At 57.3% G+C, this 17,863-nt stretch overlaps 5 protein-coding genes across 5 annotated transcripts; 3 read left to right on the forward strand and 2 right to left on the reverse strand.

Annotated features, from left to right (window-relative positions):
- Nucleotides 1–895: 895 nt before the first annotated feature.
- MONBRDRAFT_1488 (uncharacterized protein) lies at nucleotides 896–2,133 on the reverse strand (the record flags this gene model as incomplete). The annotated part of the gene is made up of 5 exons (XM_001743961.1): nucleotides 896–1,090; nucleotides 1,249–1,353; nucleotides 1,424–1,577; nucleotides 1,740–1,799; nucleotides 1,898–2,133. Coding segments are annotated over 5 exons (750 nt in total), but the record flags the coding sequence as incomplete, so codon positions are not given.
- Nucleotides 2,134–4,933: 2,800 nt separating this feature from the next.
- MONBRDRAFT_6494 (uncharacterized protein) lies at nucleotides 4,934–8,221 on the reverse strand (the record flags this gene model as incomplete). The annotated part of the gene is made up of 3 exons (XM_001743962.1): nucleotides 4,934–5,417; nucleotides 5,540–5,835; nucleotides 8,180–8,221. 3 exons carry the CDS (start codon nucleotides 8,219–8,221, stop codon nucleotides 4,934–4,936), a joined length of 822 nt encoding a protein of 273 aa, XP_001744014.1.
- A 2,494-nt stretch (nucleotides 8,222–10,715) lies between these two features.
- Nucleotides 10,716–11,330, forward strand: MONBRDRAFT_23645 (uncharacterized protein; the record flags this gene model as incomplete). Its single annotated transcript, XM_001743715.1, has 1 exon — nucleotides 10,716–11,330. One exon carries the CDS (start codon nucleotides 10,716–10,718, stop codon nucleotides 11,328–11,330), a length of 615 nt encoding a protein of 204 aa, XP_001743767.1.
- Nucleotides 11,331–11,871: 541 nt separating this feature from the next.
- MONBRDRAFT_6496 (uncharacterized protein) lies at nucleotides 11,872–13,714 on the forward strand (the record flags this gene model as incomplete). Its single annotated transcript, XM_001743716.1, has 2 exons — nucleotides 11,872–12,462; nucleotides 12,524–13,714. 2 exons carry the CDS (start codon nucleotides 11,872–11,874, stop codon nucleotides 13,712–13,714), a joined length of 1,782 nt encoding a protein of 593 aa, XP_001743768.1.
- Nucleotides 13,715–14,539: 825 nt separating this feature from the next.
- MONBRDRAFT_36252 (uncharacterized protein) lies at nucleotides 14,540–16,978 on the forward strand (the record flags this gene model as incomplete). Its single annotated transcript, XM_001743717.1, has 5 exons — nucleotides 14,540–14,630; nucleotides 14,708–15,068; nucleotides 15,136–15,727; nucleotides 15,969–16,608; nucleotides 16,672–16,978. Coding segments are annotated over 5 exons (1,989 nt in total), but the record flags the coding sequence as incomplete, so codon positions are not given.
- Between the last annotated feature and the right edge of the window lie 885 nt (nucleotides 16,979–17,863).

A 17,863-nucleotide genomic window follows, 5' to 3' on the forward strand; every position in this document is an offset into this window, starting at 1 on the left:
CAAAGGTCGCGGGTCAATGGACAGGCCGCGCACGCAAACGTGGCGGCCGTGTCGACCGTGATTTCAAAGCATTTTTTGTTCTCCGCGCTCTCCTTTGCTTTTTTTGCGTCCTCCGCCAGGCCCTGAGGCAAGTTGCACGGGACCCTGTGAGAGCACGAGCGTGACGACAAACATCAAGCCATGGCACAGAATCACTGCACCGAGCTCACCGTCTCAGCAAGCGCCTTTTTCAACGCAGCTAGCGACAAGGCACTGATTTTGCTGTCCATCGCGCTGTTGAAAATGATCGTCAACTACCAAAATTGAATTGTCATCCTTTTGCTTTTGGAGGGGGAGTCATTACCTCCCCGTTCCCTTGTCACACGCGTCAAAAGTGGGAACATGCGATTCCCACTTTCATGGTCAGGCGTGCCCCTTTTCGACCTCCGGCCTCGACAAACGTCCACTCAGTCCACGTCCTCCTCCCAAGCCCTGCTCTCTACCCGTTGTCGAGCCTGCCAGGCTATCAGCAGCAGGGCAGCTGTATCTAATCTTGTCTGCCTGGCCTAAAAAAGTCGAATCGGGCCATCCCAAAAGCAGCTTTCACGGAACCAGCTCACCAGGGGCGTCACACGGGCTGCCTCGTTCACCGCATCACATGCATTGCCTTTCACCTCCAATACGTGTGTTATTGTCAAGCGACATTTCAAATTGGAAAAAGATTAAGACAAACGCAAACACAGCGGCCAACCACACTAGGGATTGTTCTGGGAGGCCGAGGAGTAATAGCCAGTCCCAGCGCTGAGGCCGAGTAGCAAACCGAGAAGACGAGAGACGTGAGGGAAAAAAAAAAAAAAAAAAAAAACAATAACGACGAGCGTACGCGTGGGAACAAGTTGCCAACCAAGACCGACCTCATGACGGCAGTGTAGGTTGTCATGCCGTTGAGCATGGGGTAGGTGTTGAGCATTTGCTCAAAGGCTGCGGTGGAGACGTTGGAGGGGGAGTATTGGTTGAGAAAGGCGTTGGCAGGATCGCGCCGGTCATCACTGCTCGGCACTGGTTTCCAGTGGTCGTAGTTGGTCTCTACCAGAAACCAGCGGCGCGGATACTAAACCAGCATGGGTAGAGATGAGGTGGGAAAGAGATACAGACTTTGCAGAGGGGGTTGACTGATGGCAGGTCTGGCTAGGCGATTCAAAAGAGCCACACTGTCACGTCACGCGGCCGACCGAGGCAGACACAGGTTTTATCCGAGCATGGTCTCACCTGGATTCGCCAGACATCAATGGCATCCTCTCGTTCGCGAGTGATGACAGCGCCTTGTTCCGCAGAAACACCGCCAACAATAATGTACTCGACAGAGATGAGGTCCTGCAGGCGCCCATGGGTGAGTGTGCAACTCGGAAAGCCGGTAAATAAGGTTGCAGCCGTGGGAACATACCACGGTGGAGAGAAAGGAAACGGCGTCTTCAAAGCTCGAGTTGGTCTCCAGGACTGAGCGGAGGGTAAAGCCGACGCTATTGCCATGGCGAAAGAGGGCCTCACGAATGTTGTCCCAGAGCGTAGCGTTGGTATGACGCTGGTCCAAAGACACGCTGCAGTTGCCCGGCCCGGCCAAACCGATGGGTGGGGAGCAAACAACAACGAACCATTAGCGTCAAGGAATGTTCTGCAAGCTTTCAGGGGCAAATCCTCTCTGCTGGAGCAGCGCGCTTTTGATGATCAAAGCCAATGACAGCCGGTTATGGTCAACTGACCTGAGGACACCTGGCTTCATACCGGTGAGAGCACCAACATATCCAGCATAGGTGGTCGTCCTACGTCGGGTTCATCAAAAGAAAGGATGATATCAAGATACGTGGTCACAGCGCCAAGGCGGCCGTGGGTTTGCCCGAGCGGGTCACGGGCCACGGACCTGTAGACCAGGGCACCGTTGCGCGTAAAGTTGGCTTGGATGGTAATGTTTTGCAGTCCAGGAATGCTGTAGTCCAAGTTGCGGCCATGGAGGATGGTGCCGTCATCGTGCATGGCCACGGTCGAGGTGCAGCCAGAGTTGAGTTCGTAAAAGAGATTGCACAGGACCATCTCTCCCAGGTCAAAGCCCGTCGCATTGGCCACGCCTCGAATCTCGTCGGCCCAGGGCTGGCCCAGGCGCTCTGGTTAAAAAAAAAAAAAGAAGTGAGACATGACAGAATGGGGTGAGTTCATGGCCACGCACTGGTCAAAGGCGATGCAGACCGGCAACGTGAAGTGATGCGTGCAGGTGTATCGGCGGTAGCGCTTTTGTGTGCGTGCGCGCGCGTGTGTGTTGGCACGGAGCAGATGTCGACGTACGGTCAATGTCACCCATGGCTTCATCAACGAGGGCAAAAACATTGGGAGGCACCTGGGACTTGACATAGTCAACCACGGGCTTGAGGGCCTCCTTGTACGGGGCTACCTGGAGGAGCGTGCGCAACAAGAGGCCATTGCGATTGCCAGCCCAAATGCCAGCACTCGAATCAGTTTGGATCGGCAGCAACAAGCTACATGGCTCAGAGAGGCGCGAGAGAAAAAGGGCGGGGGCGTTGCGAGGAGGTTGAATGTCGCGGCAGGACGCAGAATACGCACAGCGGCACGCCAGCGGTCAAAGGGGGTATCGTCCAGGTTGATGACGACGGTGGGGACGGGGGCAGCATGGCCAGTCGGTTTTGAGGGGTCCGCAAGTGCTAATGGCGTTGGCACGAGCAAGGCAAACCCCAGGCACATCAATCAGCAAGAAACGCAGCTTGCCTCTCCGTCACCGGGATGGCAGGAAAGGGGCAAACGTGCGATGGCGTCCTTACCCAAACCCAGGCAGAGAAGGACCAGGCAGGCGGGCAGGCGGGCCGCCACAGCGTTAGCAGTGGCCATGATTCCAGGATCGCTGCACAAAACACTGCAAACACGGTGATGGGAATGCAAAGAGATAAAGACACGGAGAGAAAAAGCAAGTGGGGGTGAGGTGACCGGGAGGAATAAAAAGGTGCAGAGAGGGTCGGGGGCGTCGGGGGCGTCGGGAGCGTCGAATCGTGAGAGATCGCATTGCGATCGATCGCCCGCACCGCCGGAAGCTCTTTATTTCCAAGAGCAGGTGTTAAGATTAATAAAATGGTCTGACAAAGACCAATTTGTCAGATGTTTTCTGTCCGTGAGAAAATTCATGCGACAGTGATGTGCTTGATGGTTGAGGGTTTTAATTCTGCTTGTTGTGGTGTGCGTTTGTTTGACGCAAAGGGATTGCCTTTCCCATGGGCTTTTGTCCCAGGCGATCCAAGTGTAGATGTACAGTGTGGAACGGTAGGGTAAAGCATGCGCGAGGGAGAACGTTGAGAGTTTTGACCACGCTGCAGTCGCGTGGGTATGGGTGGCAGTAGGTTCAGCCTGCAGTGTGGACGGTTTGTGCGAGGCGCGCAATGTGGGCGGCGGGAAGGGGGTGAGCGTGTGAGCGAGAGAGGTCACGCTTCAAAGGGAGTGCCATGTTTTGTTCATGCTTCAGCGACCGTGCGATGAAGCGTCGAGTGCGGAGCGTAGGGCTGTACTCATTCGGTTCACTCATTCATCAAACCAGACATTATCGAGAAAAAAACAGACAACAAGCGATGGCGCCTGCCACCAAAGGGCGCCTTGGAATCTGTGCGTGTGATCACCACGAAGTCGTTGTTTCTGCCGAATCGTGTGCTGGTCGAGCTGTCAATTCTGACCGACTATGATGGATCCATTCTTCCACTTTGAAACATTCGTTGAGGGTAGAGAATAGTGTGAGGCGGAATGGGCCGGGGAGAGGGGGCGCTCACATGGCGCCAGATTTGTGTTTGTGATGGTGTGTAGCACAAACAGGGGCAAACGCATCCTTACCCCACTTCATACGTCGGATCGAGCAAGACACCTGTGAACAAATCACAAACAGCAGCGCGACATCGCGGCCAAGGCAGCGTTCGTGTGTGCTGCCGGCCCGCGCAGATCAGACCAGACCAGATGCCGTGCCTGGCTGCGAGAAGTCTGGTTCTTCCTCTTGTTTCCGCAATGACAGGCAGCGTCGCGAACCAGCGTAGATGAAGAGCAAGGCACTCAGTTTCACTACCACAAACACGTATGACGCATTCACTTGTTTGTTCAACGCTGCGTCGCGTATGCGCCATTGTGTCCGATCCATATAGATGAGGCTGACATCACCGTCGTGCAAGATACATACGGATTGAAAATTTTTGCTCGATTATAGTTCGAAGCATTATTGGAGAGGGGGCAAGGGCAGACACACAGCAGCAGTTAAAGAGGGGTTCGGATATCACCGAGCAAGCAAACAGAAACACATGATCTTTATTGTCATGGTCACCAGGCAGTCAAAGTCTGGGAAAAGAGAGGAAACAAAAAAAAACCGACAACACGCGAACAAAAGAAAGCTTGATTGATTCCACGAACGCAGGCGGGGAAACTTATCATAGGGCAGGACGACAACAAGACAGCTGAATATAGAGTGGTTGTTTATGGAATCGCCAACACATGGATGCATGATGCGGCCGCGTGTGAGCGAGCGAGTGCAATGCGAGTAACAACGGAAGTGGGATGGTGGGATGGTGGGTAGGGGCGGAAAAATTCCGGGGCGGGGCAGTTGGATCTGTTACGGTCATTCAGGGTCTGGGTAAACAACAGCTGCGCCATGCCATTGGGCAGGGCAGGGTAGATACTCTCGATGCCCTTTTGCGGGGCCAATCATGACAATAATGTCACACGCGATGATGAGGAATGAGGCACGGAATTGGTAAGAGTGGGAACAGCAAAGTGCTGCAATGCAGCGCTCGAGGGCTTCCCATCGAGAAAGGGCTTTGGTGTCCGAGGTACAACAACAGGGCAAAGTGGCATGCTTGATGCTCGAGCCAGCGAGGGATCAGGGCGTGGTCACTAGAAGGCGCCGCCGAGGCCTTTTGTGATTTCAGTAAGGGTAGGTGGGTTCGGGTTGAGTCAGCCGCTCGGTGCCGTGCATCAGCATGGAAACGAGCAGATCGAGGCTGAGTTGGTGATGTAGAGGCGGCAGGGAAGTGGGACCCGAGGACGAGGGGGTAGCGGCCTGGTGTTGAGTCTGGGTTGCTTCCGAACCGAGGCCAGGGCCCGCGGGGTACGTCGGGGCAGCTGGTACAGCCTGTGTGGCCATGGGCCGGGGAATGATGGTGTTGCCGGCTGCCGCGTTGTTGCTCTGTTGCAGTAAGAGCGCCACCAGCTCAGTCAGCGAGGGCTGGCTGGCATGCATCAGGGAAGCGAAGGGGTGGGTCGGGGGAGCCAGAGGGGAAGGATGCGAGGCCGCGCTGATCTGGGGGTCTAGCTGCAGTTGCGGGTGGAAGGCTTCGTGCAAGGGCTGCAGAGGCTGGAAAGGCCGGTGGGAGTCTGAAGGCAAGGGCAGCTGGGGCGGGGCGGTGGCGCTGTGCAGCAGGTGGAAACAAGGCGTCAGGGCATGAGTCCGACGCTGCGCATGTCAGGCGCAACGAGGGAACAGCGAGCGCGACGAGTCGAGCCGTGAGGCATGGCAGCCTTGAAAACGTACTGGGAGGTTGGAATGGTGGGCCCGCTGCCGATGGAGGAGGTCGGCGATACGAGGTGTTGTTGCTCATTGAGGCGGTCGCCATGCTGGTATTGCGTGTGAAGCATGGGGTGGGGGGCACCGCTGTGGCCGGGGGCGTCGGTAACGGTGTGGGTGTATTGTTGCAGAGAGGAGAGGTCGAGGGGGGTCTGATCGTGGTCTCGCTCAACATGGCGCTTGAAGGAGGAGGCGTGACTGTATTCGTTTGCACAGAGCGGGCACTTGTAGATTTGATTCTGATGGCGGCGGAGGTGATGATTCTAAACGATGGGAGGGGAGGAAAAGGAGGCATTTGAATGAGACGGTAGGTCACGCTGACACGGGGCAGGCTGCGGCAGGGCTGACATACGAGATGGTCGCGGCGATTAAACTGGCGCGGGCAGAGGGGGCAAGCTAGGCCCTCATGAGTGTGGATGCGTTCGTGGCGGCGGGCCGAGGAGCGGGAGGAGAACAGCTTGTGGCAATATTGGCAAGTGTTAATCTTGCGCCGAGACTGTCGCTCTTGACGAGGATGACGGGGCAGGGCCATGGCCAAAGGCATGGCGCTCATCGTGCAGGTGGCGGTGCTGTGCGATCGGCACTCCTTGGGCGTTGAGATGAGATTGTAGCAGGCGGGAGGGAGGAGGAGGAGAGAGAGAGAGGGAGAGAGAGAGGGAGAGAAAGCGGCGGCGGCGGCGGCGGCGGCGGCGGCGGCAGAAGTCAACAGGAGCAAACTCGGGGGAATTGGGCGCGGAAGAAAATGCACCACTGCGCAGCTCAAATTTCGCTTCTTCATGCTGAAAAGGGTGGGGGCGGGAGGGAGGGGTGGAAGGAACCATTAAGAGTGAGCCAAGCCGACTACGCAGCATGACACACACGAACATACACTGACACCGCAGCCGCCGGCAGGGAATTTTTTGTCGCTTTGAGAGGACGTCAACGTTGAGTGAAGGTGACGCATGCGGACAATGACGATGACCAAGCCAATTACCCACAGTTGTGGTTGTGTTCTACGCTTGTTTCATCAATCAATTCGTTGGATGATGCCAAGGGGCGGGGGGTGCGGTAGGGTTGGGGCTGGCGTGCATGTTTTGTGTTTGACTGGACGAGCGTGGCTGGGCGGGCCTGTGCCGACCACCAATGCTTTTTGTGTATGGTGATGCCATGGTGAAACGGCGTGGTTCCACATGACAAAAGGGTTGTACTCTGGACGGTTGTCAGGGATGCCAAGCCAGCGTGTGCGCACCCAACCAACTGCATCGGGGTAAGTAGGTGCTGACAAAAAAAGGGGTGCAAGCATGGGTGCAGTGAGCAAAGCAAACTCTTAAAAGAAAAACCCGAGAGGACGTTTAAGCGGATCCTTACCCAAAGTCGCCTATGTGGTTCCATGGGGCCTATTCCATGCTGACGTAAAGGCGAGTCTTGTCCCTGTGTTCCCTCGAATGGTATGGCTCGAGGTCTTCGTGACGGAGAACAACCCATCACGTTGCGTGGGACAGAATGGTATGATCAGGAACGAGCGAGAGTGGGGCTGGGCCAAGCAAAGTCACCAAAAAAGAAGAACAATGCAGCTCGCTTTGGAACGATGGCACATGCCGATTTTGGGCGTTGGTCGTGGTGCGTAGTTGTCACCCCAGCGTCGAGGAAACCAGCGGCTGACGACACATTCTGGGGGCCTGACGCTGGTGTTGTCCAAGACGTGCGGGCCCAGGGTTGAATCGGGCCCCGGGCACTGCCAAGAGCCATCGTCGCTACATACGGGGCAGGTCATGCAACGGCCCACGCACGAACGATTTTGACCATATGACGATGCTATGTCCTGCGCTCACCAACTACCTGCCATGCTCGAAAGAGGCAAAATCGTTGGGGCTTCTCAGTCGGGGTGATGCATGGCGTCATGTGCACGTGTACGAAGAAAGAAGGGTCGGCGCAGCCACTATGGTCATGGTCGTGTTGTGCGAGCGGACAGCCAACCGTCCTGTCACCTTCTTTGTGGGCGGTGTTGGTGTTGGGTCTGAGCCTGGCTGTCCCACTTTGGTTTCGCCTGAATCAGGTGTGAGAGCGAGAGGGGATAGCACATCAAAAAAAAAGGAGGGAGGGGGGCGAAAGAGGTCTCCACCACTCTTTGATTCCAGGCACAAATGTGCGCAAACGTGGCGATGGTGCTCTTGTTGAGAAACCAGAGCTACTCCTGTGGCAGCGGGCAATTGCGCTCTGCAAACAGCTCTGGGCGCGGGCTGCCAAGCCAATCGACGACTGTCGTTGTCCGAGGGACTCGGATGGATCCTTATTACTACATGTACTAAGTCTTTATAAGCCTCATCATGTTTATGCGGTGTTCAAATCCCAAGAAGCTGACGTGGCTCCCATGCGCAGGATGCATGGGCAGGAGGCATCAACGTTTGTTTCACACATCCTATTTCTTCGTTGTCAGGGTCTTACCCAGCCCGACCCGATACTGCCCGGTCCGACCCAGCCCTACCCCAGTCCGCCCCCTCTCGTGGCCCGAGCCGCAAGCTGACTTGCCCATGCCGCAGGCTCGCTCATCACACATCGTTTCTGCGGCTGCCTCGGGATAGAGGGGTAGAGGGGGTACCGTTGAGCTGGCGACGTGCCAATCCATACCTTTACATCAGTGCTCACAAAGTCTTTCCGGCCAGATCCCATCCCGGCCCTCGATCATACCAACCACGTTGTTGGCGAGCCAAGCCATGCCCGGACACGAGCACCAAAAACTTTTTCGCACACGGCCGTCCTCTAAGCAAAATTCTCTCGAATCGGTTGGTCGTCGGCATGTTCACGCCCCTTTAGACCCTTCCAGCCTCTTCCAAAACAAATATTTGGTTGTGGCGATGGATGGGCTGGCACGCCAGCAGCAGCATCACCAACATGTGTGAGCCAGGCGCGCTTCGAGTCGGGTGGAGGTGAATCTGCCATTGACGTGAAACCAACTGCGGGCACTTGGGCTAGGGCCGGGACTAGGGCTGAGGTGTGGGCTAGGGTTAGGACCAGACTAGGGTTAGAGCTGGGGTTAGGGCTGAGGCTAGGGCTTAGGCTAGGACTAGGGTTAGGACTAGACTGGGGTTAAGACTGGGGCTAGAGCTGGGGCGAGGGCTGGGGCGAGGGCTGGGGTTAGGGTGATATATAAATAAAACAAAGCCAGGTGTATAAGGTTAGGGGACTCATCCTGTTTACATGGGTGACGACAGGGCTCATCCGGAGGAAGAAACGCAAGGAACCCCCCGACGCGCATGCTGAGTGCGTCGTCAAAAAAAACAAGGAGTCGTTCAGCCGCGTCCAAACAAACTTTGGCGGTGGGGGCGTCTTTCGGTCTCGGCGTCCAGGTTGGTCGGTTGAACTGTCGCAGTACCGACGTGGGCCAGCGCACCAAACGGCGCCCCCAATGGCGTCGTGTGCTTGGTCAGCCGGGGCGATCGTGGTGCGCGCAGCCTCGGCGCGGCGTGGGCTGTGCTTCGGGGTTTTGGGTGAGAACCGCAGCAGCTAGACAATAGACTGGTTTGTCACTGCCCCGCGTCCCGACCATGCCCTCGACCCGAATCGATCGCCACAGTCGGGCCAGGCCTCTGGCTGGCCGTCCTTGGACGTGCTTGCCTTGATTTTGGTGGTTGGACTGCCCCCATATCACGATGACCGAGCACGCCCCTGGCGCCCTGTGCAGTTGTGATGCGTGGGGGCACTGGTTTGCTGGCCAGCAGAATGGCAGCAAGCCCCCGTCTTAAGCAGCAGCAGGATGCCCCGCACGAACGCCTCACGATAGGGTCTCAATCATTTGCTCCCCATGCACCATGCTTGAGCTGGACCCATCATTTTGTGTACCTCTCTGTCGTCTGTGGTGCGCAGAGGCGAAGACGCCTTTGTGTCGCCAGCGTACATGCACATGCTGTCAGAGCGAAATCAGAGTGAACATGATAGTACCGTCGCTACCCTGAGAGTCGACGCTGCGACAGGTTTGTTGTCGGTGCCGGGCAACCGCCAGACCACTCGCTTAGACTTGAGAAATTGGAGACGCGAGCCGCTGGGGGTGAACCACGCGCGGCGGGCGCCTCCATTTGGCCACTGCGCCACCTTGCTGAACACCAGACTCGAAGAATGTAACATTGGATGTTTCATTTTGGTCAATGGAAGGTGCTGCTGTTTGAGTGGGCGGGGTTGAATCTGAGGAAAGTGAATTTCGGTCATCAAGCGGCGGAGACGCGGGCATGCGGGTGGGCTCGACTGCCTCCCCACTTAAAAATGGCGGAGTAGGTTTGTCCGGGAAGACACCCTTGATCTACAGTTTGGTCGGCTGAGGAATACACCTTGGCACTTTTTTTTGTGAATCCGGCGCGGAGACCAGGCGTCTCGTCCACGAATAAGATACGGCCAAGACCTGGGGGCCGGCATCAATAAGAACAGAAATAGGGTTAGGGTTAGGGCTAAGGTTAGGGTTAGCGTTAGGGTATCAGGACGCTACAAAGGCATATTTGCAGCACATGAAGACGTAGCAGCGCTCGCGCCATCTGGGAAACCAACTTACAGTTGGCTTTGATCATGCCAGCATGCCGACCCGAGCGATGCACCAAGTCAAGGTCTGCCCACGGCTCGTCCAGACTCGAAAATGCGCCGGCTACTCTGACTGGATTCCGAGGCCCCGCGGTGGTCAGGTTAGGGTTAGGGTCCAACGCAAAAAACGCGCCGGACTCATATGGTTGTCCGAGCTGTCAGCGTCTTGATGACGAGTACGAAGCAAAGAGCAAGCTCGGCAGAGCTGAGTTTGGGCATTTGCTCAAGCAACTCGAGTGCGTCCTCTCGGACACTGCGGCGCATCTCAAGAAGCTCCACGATCGTGCCCTGGCTCGTACACGCAGCGATGAAGATGGGTGCCTCGCTGTCCGCGGGAGGGGGCGCTCAGGGTTGACCAGGCGGCCAAGTTGTTGACGTGGGCGGAATCGACAAAGGTCATCGACCTCTTGATACTGGTTGTGAGCTGACGTAGGAGTTGGGATGCACGATCTGCCTTGGCTCGACGCTCGGCCTATCGGCACCAATACCACTGTCAGCTGTATGCGGGGCCACGTCAATGTTTTAACACCCAGGAGTCGAAGCGGCCAAGGCGCACTTTGCGACGTGGATGGATGTGCTGCTTGCAGAGCTGGCGCGCATGGGGGTTCAGAACGCCATCATCGTTATGGACAATGCCAGGTACCACAAGTCCTTGCCAGCATCCACCCCGCGACAGTCGCAGAAGAAGGATGATCTGGTCGCTGCCTGCCGTCAGTTGGGCCTGGACGTGGGTGGTAGCCAGACCAAGCAGGCCATTTGGGCGCAGGTCGAGCCTTGGATCCGAGCCAACATCCTGCCCGTGACTGTGTCCAAGGCTGTCGCAGCGGGGCATGAGGTGCTCTTTTCTCCACCTCACTACTCAGACCTTCAGCCGATCGAGCTGATCTGGGCTCAAGTGAAAGGCCGGGTAGGCCGGACGTACCACACAAAGCGAACCTTTTCACAGGTCAAGGAGGCGTTACAAGCGTCATTTCGGGACCTGAGCAATGACGACGTGGCTGCCTGCATTGACCACTCTTGGAAAAAAGTCGAGGAGCTCAACCACATGCTCCAGCGCATGGCTGACGCCGAGGGTGCCGAAAGTGACAGTGACAGCGACGACGTGTCGGACAGCGAGGCCGAGGAGGGGTTTCCACCTGGCCACGCGACGGAACAGTCTGACGGCACCCAAGTGTCCGACGACGCGTCTGCAAGCGACGTAGGGGACGAGTAACATGCATGGGGGTCAGAAGCCGGGCAGTAGGCCCAGCTGGGGTGTAGCTTAGAAAATTCATAACTTTGGCTATGGTGCATATTTTTGAGAACGGAGAAAGCCCGCCAGCCCATCGCGCTAGCGCGAATCCGATCGAATGACACAAAGAAAAAGAGGGGTTAAGAATCAATCACTAAAGTTGTCGGGGACTGTTAAATGGAATTTCTGACAATTTTCACTTCGTGAAATCCAGAAAACTGCAGTTATCTTTGTTCTCGCGACTTTTTGGAAGTGACTTACAGTGGTCGAGGACTTTTTGTAATATAGTAAATGCAACTCGTGAACCAGTTGATCAAAAGAGAGGCGGAAAAAGCCTGACGATGGGATTTTCTGTTGGCTTTCCCCTAGTCACTTCATTGACGCTTGACGCCTGTTGTGAGACCTCACACATCGCTCACACACCCTGCCTCACATGTCCAGTTCGTGCACCTCGGGATGCTGGCTACCAAATTACCAAATGTAAATGCTCAGAAATGGCGCCGGCGCGGCTCTTTCCACCGACATGCCGCGAGGGCGAGGGCGAGGGCGAGGGCGCGGGCGAGGGCGCGGGCGGCCGCCGGCCGATCCCGCCTGGGAGCCACCCGCGGAGGATCGGGAGGAGCTGATGGCACATGCGGATGACCAGCGTGCGAAGCGGCGCGCCTCTGCGGGCGCATCTGGGGGCGACAAGGCGGCCACCCGCTCTCGCGTCCCGACCGTCGTGGTCGACGACGCCTACCTGGCCGAGGGCCGCAAGTGGGTCCAGGACCAGCGCCGACAGATGTTGCAGAAGGCGCTCTCGGCCTATGAGCTGCTTGACATCATCTCCGTCCACCTCCACCTTCGCCACAATGCCTGGAAAGCGGGGCAGGCGGCGAGCGGTGGGCGGGCGGCCAAGCACGTGTGGGCCGAGGAGGTAGCTGCCGTGCTGGGCCGCAACGCCAATGCCTGCGGTGCCGCATGGAAGGAATTTGTGCTGCATCGACGGCTACCGCAGCACACGCCCAGTGGGGCCGCACGCGGCTACAAGCCCCGGCGCATCCGCCGCACCAAGAAGCTGCGCGTGGATATCCGCAACTTTCTTTTGGACAAGGAGCAAAAAGGCGAGCGCGTGGTCGCCGATACCCTGACGGATTTTCTCTGCGCGTCGGGGATACCTACCAGCCCACCTGCAGGACGCGGGCGGCAAGGAGAAGCTCGCGGTGCGCCGTTACGTGCAGATTCTCATTCGCGAGCTCGGGCTCCGCCGCGAGCGTCGCACCGGAACTCTGCTGTACCGTGAGAGGGAGCAGAGCATGATGCGCCGCGATGCCTACGTGGGGACCGCACTGGCCTTGCGCTACAGGAAGCGGTTTGTCTTTATGGACGAGAGCTACATCCATCACCCTTACAAGCTCCATCACGACACGATGCATGAGTCGCTCGGTGACGGTCCCAGCAGGCGCGCCGCACAGAAAGGGCAGCGGTGTTGTTTTATCGCCGCCATCATTGGTGAGGACCCCAGGGTTCCCGGTCCCCTACGCCAGCCTGTTCATGAGGCACAACTTCTTGACGACACGTTGGATATCTTTGTGGGGGGCAAGCAGCCGCAAGACTATCATGGCATGTTCAACCGCGAATACTTTGAAGCGTGGATGGCCAAGCTCTTGGAGGCGCTGCGGCGGCGAGGGATCGAGGACACGGTGATTGTCATGGACAGCGCCTCTTACCATCGGTCCCTGCCACGGGGGGCCCCGCGCAAGGACATGCCGAAAGCCGAGCTCATCGCTGCGTGCCAGGCCTACAACATTGAGATTGACCCCACAGCGACCAAGGAGAGCATCTGGTTGGCTGCGCATCCGCAACTCGCTACAAAGGTGCAGCCGGTGATCGTGGCCATGGCAGCGGCAATGGGGCACACGATTCTATTCTCCCCGCCGCACTACTCAGATCTGCAGCCCATCGAATTGGTTTGGGCGCAGGTCAAAGGAAAGGTTGGCCGCGCATACAGGGCTGATCGTACATTCAACGAGGTAAAAGCAGAGCTACTCGCCGCATTCAAGGAGCTGACGCATGGCGACGTGGCCGGTTGCATCGATCACTCTTTTAAGGAGCTCGAGCGGTTGGCAACATACATTGCCCTGCCCCAGTCTAATGCTTCCGAAGCGTCGGACGACTCGGACTCGGACTCAGAATCCGACGATGATTTCACAGTCAACACTCCCTTGCCAAGTGGTGGTGCGGATGTTGACGATGAATTCCTAGGGCGCCACAGAGACGACCACCAATCCCCGGATGGAGGGATTAGCCCTGCCTCACACTCTCCTGTCGCAATGCTTTCAGCCGAGCGAGGTTGTCCCCTCTCCCCAGGATGGGCCCTAACATAATTGACATGAAAAATTGACCCACTCAGGAAATCCATTGTAACTTTTGCCAGAAAGTTACAATGGGTGTCGCTCGATTTTTGCTGGAAACGTGAGACAAGCATCTTTCGAACGTATGTGAGAAACAGGGGTGTCGTGATCTATTACAAAAAGTCCTCGACCACTGTTAATGGGAATTTCGATTCAAATTCCCATTAAGTCAAGTCTTATCATAAATGGCATCGCCAACGTGACTTCAGCCACTGGAATGCCTCACAATGTTGCTCTATTGCAGAGCGAATGTGCCTTGTTTGGTTTTCTCGACTCAACTCGTGCGGGGTGCGCTTCGGTACTGGTAGCCGTCCTCGTCTCTGGGACATCAGTGCCCAAGTTGTTTCAAATTTTTTTTAAAATCACAAAAAAGCTTATAAAATTACCATTTACACCTTCTATTTTAACGTTATAGCCTCCAAAGTGTAATACTTGACGCACTAACTTAAAAGTGCTGCTTCAGTCCCCCCATTAAGTCGGGTAGAAGGTCTAAAAGGCAAGAGCATTCAAAAGAATACAAAAAGTCATAAGACACTAAACCAAGGAAAACATAAATTCCGGCCCTGATTCTATTCTTGGCGTAAACGCCCAACAATAGCGTGACTTGATTCTCTTGTTGGTGGCGAAAAACGCCCAACAAGAGTCAGTCATTGCAGTAGAAGCAGAGTGCCTTCGGACTGGTGCTGGCGTATTTTTCCACATCACCATCACGGCCAAGGCTCTCTTGGCAGTGTTTCGCGGCGATTGATACGCCCACCTTTGTGTGTCTTTGAAGTGTTTGTCTTCCCCGGCGCCATCATGGGCTGCTGCCAGAGCCGGACAAGAGGCGATCCGCCCAAGAAAAGGGAGCCATCCCCCAGAATCGACGCCAAGGCCGACCTTTCAGCAGGTCAGTCACCGTCCCTCCACCGCCCCCGCCCCCACCAACTGATCGTCGTCACACCCCCCTCCCCATCCCCATCCCAGGCTCGGAGCGCGCCCTGCTTGGGGTGAGCGCCGCCTTTCTCCAGGCGCTCGAGACCCAACTCCGCCAGCAGTTTGGTGACGAGTTTGACAAGCTCACCACCTCGGAGATTTGCACCCGCTACGTCATGCCGCTGACCAAGGCCCGCGCCTGCGCCTGGGTCGACCTGCTCCTGGAGGACCCCGCACAGCGGCCCCACCTCGCGCCGGCCACCGTGTTTGTGTCCCATGCCTGGAAGTACAGCTTTGCCACGACCCTGGCTACGGTGCTGTACCACGAGCGGACGGAGGTGCCGGGCGCCTACTACTGGCTCGACCTCGTGCCCAACAACCAGCACGCTGCTGTTGACCTCCCCTACGAGTGGTGCGTCTCGCGGTGCTTGTCGGGGTGCGGGGTGGCCCGTGGTACTGACGGTGTTTGGGTGTGGCAGGTGGTGCAACACGTTTCAGGAGAACATCAAGGAGATTGGGCGGGTGTTGCTGGTCATGAGCCCCTGGCGCGACCCGGTGCCCATGACGCGGGCCTGGTGCCTGTTTGAAATGATGCACGCGCTGAATGGGCAGGTGCAGCTGGACATTCGGCTGCCCGAGGCCGAGGTGGACGGGTTTGTGGACGCTTTGGCGGAGGACAGCGACGCAGTGATGGACATGCTTGTGCGGGTGCAGGCGGAAAAGGCCGAGGCGTTCAAGGCCAGTGACCGGGCCATGATCTTCCAGACGGTGGAGGCGACGTTGGGCTTTACGGAACTGAACGCCCGGATCAAGGCGGAGCTGCGGGGGTGGTGCCTGGAGCAGGCACTTGTGGCGGCCAGAGCCCGAGAGGTGGAGGACGGCGAGGGGGCGGGGTTTGCAAGTTTTTGTATGCAGATTGGAAAGGTGTTGAGGGAGTTTGGCGAGTACGAGCAAGCGCTCGAGTACTACGGCAAGGCGTTGAAGATCCGATTGGCGACGCTGGGCGAGGCGCACCCGGACACGGCCACCACCTACAACAACATGGCTCTGTGTCTACAACAACCAGGGCCAGTACGAGCAGGCGCTCGAGTACCACGGCAAGGCGTTGAAGATCCAATTGGCGACGCTGGGCGAGGCGCACCCGCACACGGCTAGCACCTATCACAACATGGCCAGTGTCTACCACAGCCAGGGCCAGTACGAGCAGGCGCTCGAGTACTACGGCAAGGCGTTGAAATCCAATTGGCGACGGTGGGCGAGGCGCACCCCGCACACGGCCACCACCTACAACAACATGGCCGGTGTCTACTAGAACCAGGGCCAGTACGAGCAGGCGCTCGAGTACTACGGCAAGGCGTTGAAGATCCAACTGGCGACGCTGGGCGAGGCGCACCCGGACACGGCCACCACCTACGACAACATGGCCAGTGTCTACGACAGCCAGGGCCAGTACGAGCAGGCGCTCGAGTACTACGGCAAGGCGTTGAAGATCCAATTGGCGGCGCTGGGCGAGGCGCACCCCGCCACGGCCACCACCTACAACAACATGGCTGGTGTCTACTATAACCAGGGCCAGTACGAGCAGGCGCTCGAGTACTACGGCAAGGCGTTGAAGATCCAACTGGCGACGCTGGGCGAGGAACACCCGGACACGGCCACCACCTACAACAACATGGCCAGTGTCTACGAGAACCAGGGCCAGTACGAGCAGGCGCTCGAGTACTACGGCAAGGCGTTGAAGATCCGACTGGCGACGCTGGGCGAGGCGCACCCGGACACGGCCACCACCTTCAACAACATGGCTTTTGTCTACTACAAACAGGGCCAGTACGAGCAGGCGCTCGAGTACTACGGCAAGGCGTTGAAGATCCACTTGGCGACGCTGGGCGAGGCGCACCCGCACACGGCCACCACCTACAACAACATGGCCATTGTCTACAAGACCAGGGCCAGTACGAGCAGGCGCTCGAGTACTACGGCAAGGCGTTGAAGATCCGTTGGCGACGCTGGGCGAGGCGCACCCCTCACGGGCACCACCTTCAACAACATGGCTTTTGTCTACTACAAGCAGGGCCAGCACGAGCAGGCGCTCGAGTACTACGGCAAGGCGTTGACAATCCAATTGGCGACGGTGGGCGAGGCGCACCCGCACACGGGCATCACCTACAACAACATGGCCATTGTCTACAAGACTCAGGGCCAGTATGAGCAGGCGCTCGAGTACTACGGCAAGGCGTTGAAGATCAAGTTGGCGACGCTGGGCGAGGCGCACCCCTCTACGCGCCGAGTTCAATCGGAAATCTGCGAGCTAACGGGAGCCAGGTAGATTATGCTTGTGCTCGACCTTGAATGTAATTGACATGTGAACAACAAACAAAGAATTCCTTTTGCCTGCCTTTGCCCGACGTCTCAATCGGACCGACTCGATATGTTCATACCGTCCCCTCGAAGCTGTGCTCGGCAGAGAGGTGCTCTAGATTGAGCAATCATTTGTCAAATGAGGAGCTACATTCTGCAAGTGTGGGTCCAAATCCAAATTTTGGTGCGCAACTGTGGAGCGTCGGGCATTTTCCCGCACACCGCCCAGCACTGAACAAGGTACGCCGCCCGCGCGCCCCCGCCATGCTCCGCGACGACCGACCATTCGCGCCTCACTCTGCTCTCCATCCCAGCAATAGCGGTGCAATGGCTCCTGAGCGTAACCGATCACGGACATGCAACGCCCGCTATCGACGCGTTTCCCGCCTCAAAGCTGTGCGCCGCCATTTGGACACATCAACCCGACCACACCAGTGATCCTCGCCGTCCGTCAGCATGCCTCCCTCTTCTCCAGGCAAACTTTGCTGCCTGTTTTCCAAACTCCGTGCGGTGCGACTGCGGCCATTGGTCTGATGGTCGAAAGAAACCCACCCGACATCGCTCAAACGACACTACCTTGCATCCGCCAAAAGTACGTCACCCTGCGTGTGCCGCCCGCTTCTCTTCTTGTGGCATTGTTGGCATGACTGATCAATACGCGCCGATTGGTAGATCCATTCGTGTCAAAATTGTTCCGCGAGATTTACCGCTGAGTAATCTCTCCGTAGACACGTTTTAGAATCACACGGCGGCATCAAGCTGCTCGACAGGGAGATCACTGGACTCTGCCAACGAGAAAAGCGGTACGTGCTTGCCAGCTTGGGACATTGGGGAGGGTGGGGGGGGGGA

Source organism: Monosiga brevicollis, genomic scaffold (assembly GCF_000002865.3).
Source record: "Monosiga brevicollis MX1 MONBRscaffold_4 genomic scaffold, whole genome shotgun sequence".
NCBI classification, from domain to species: domain Eukaryota; class Choanoflagellata; order Craspedida; family Salpingoecidae; genus Monosiga; species Monosiga brevicollis.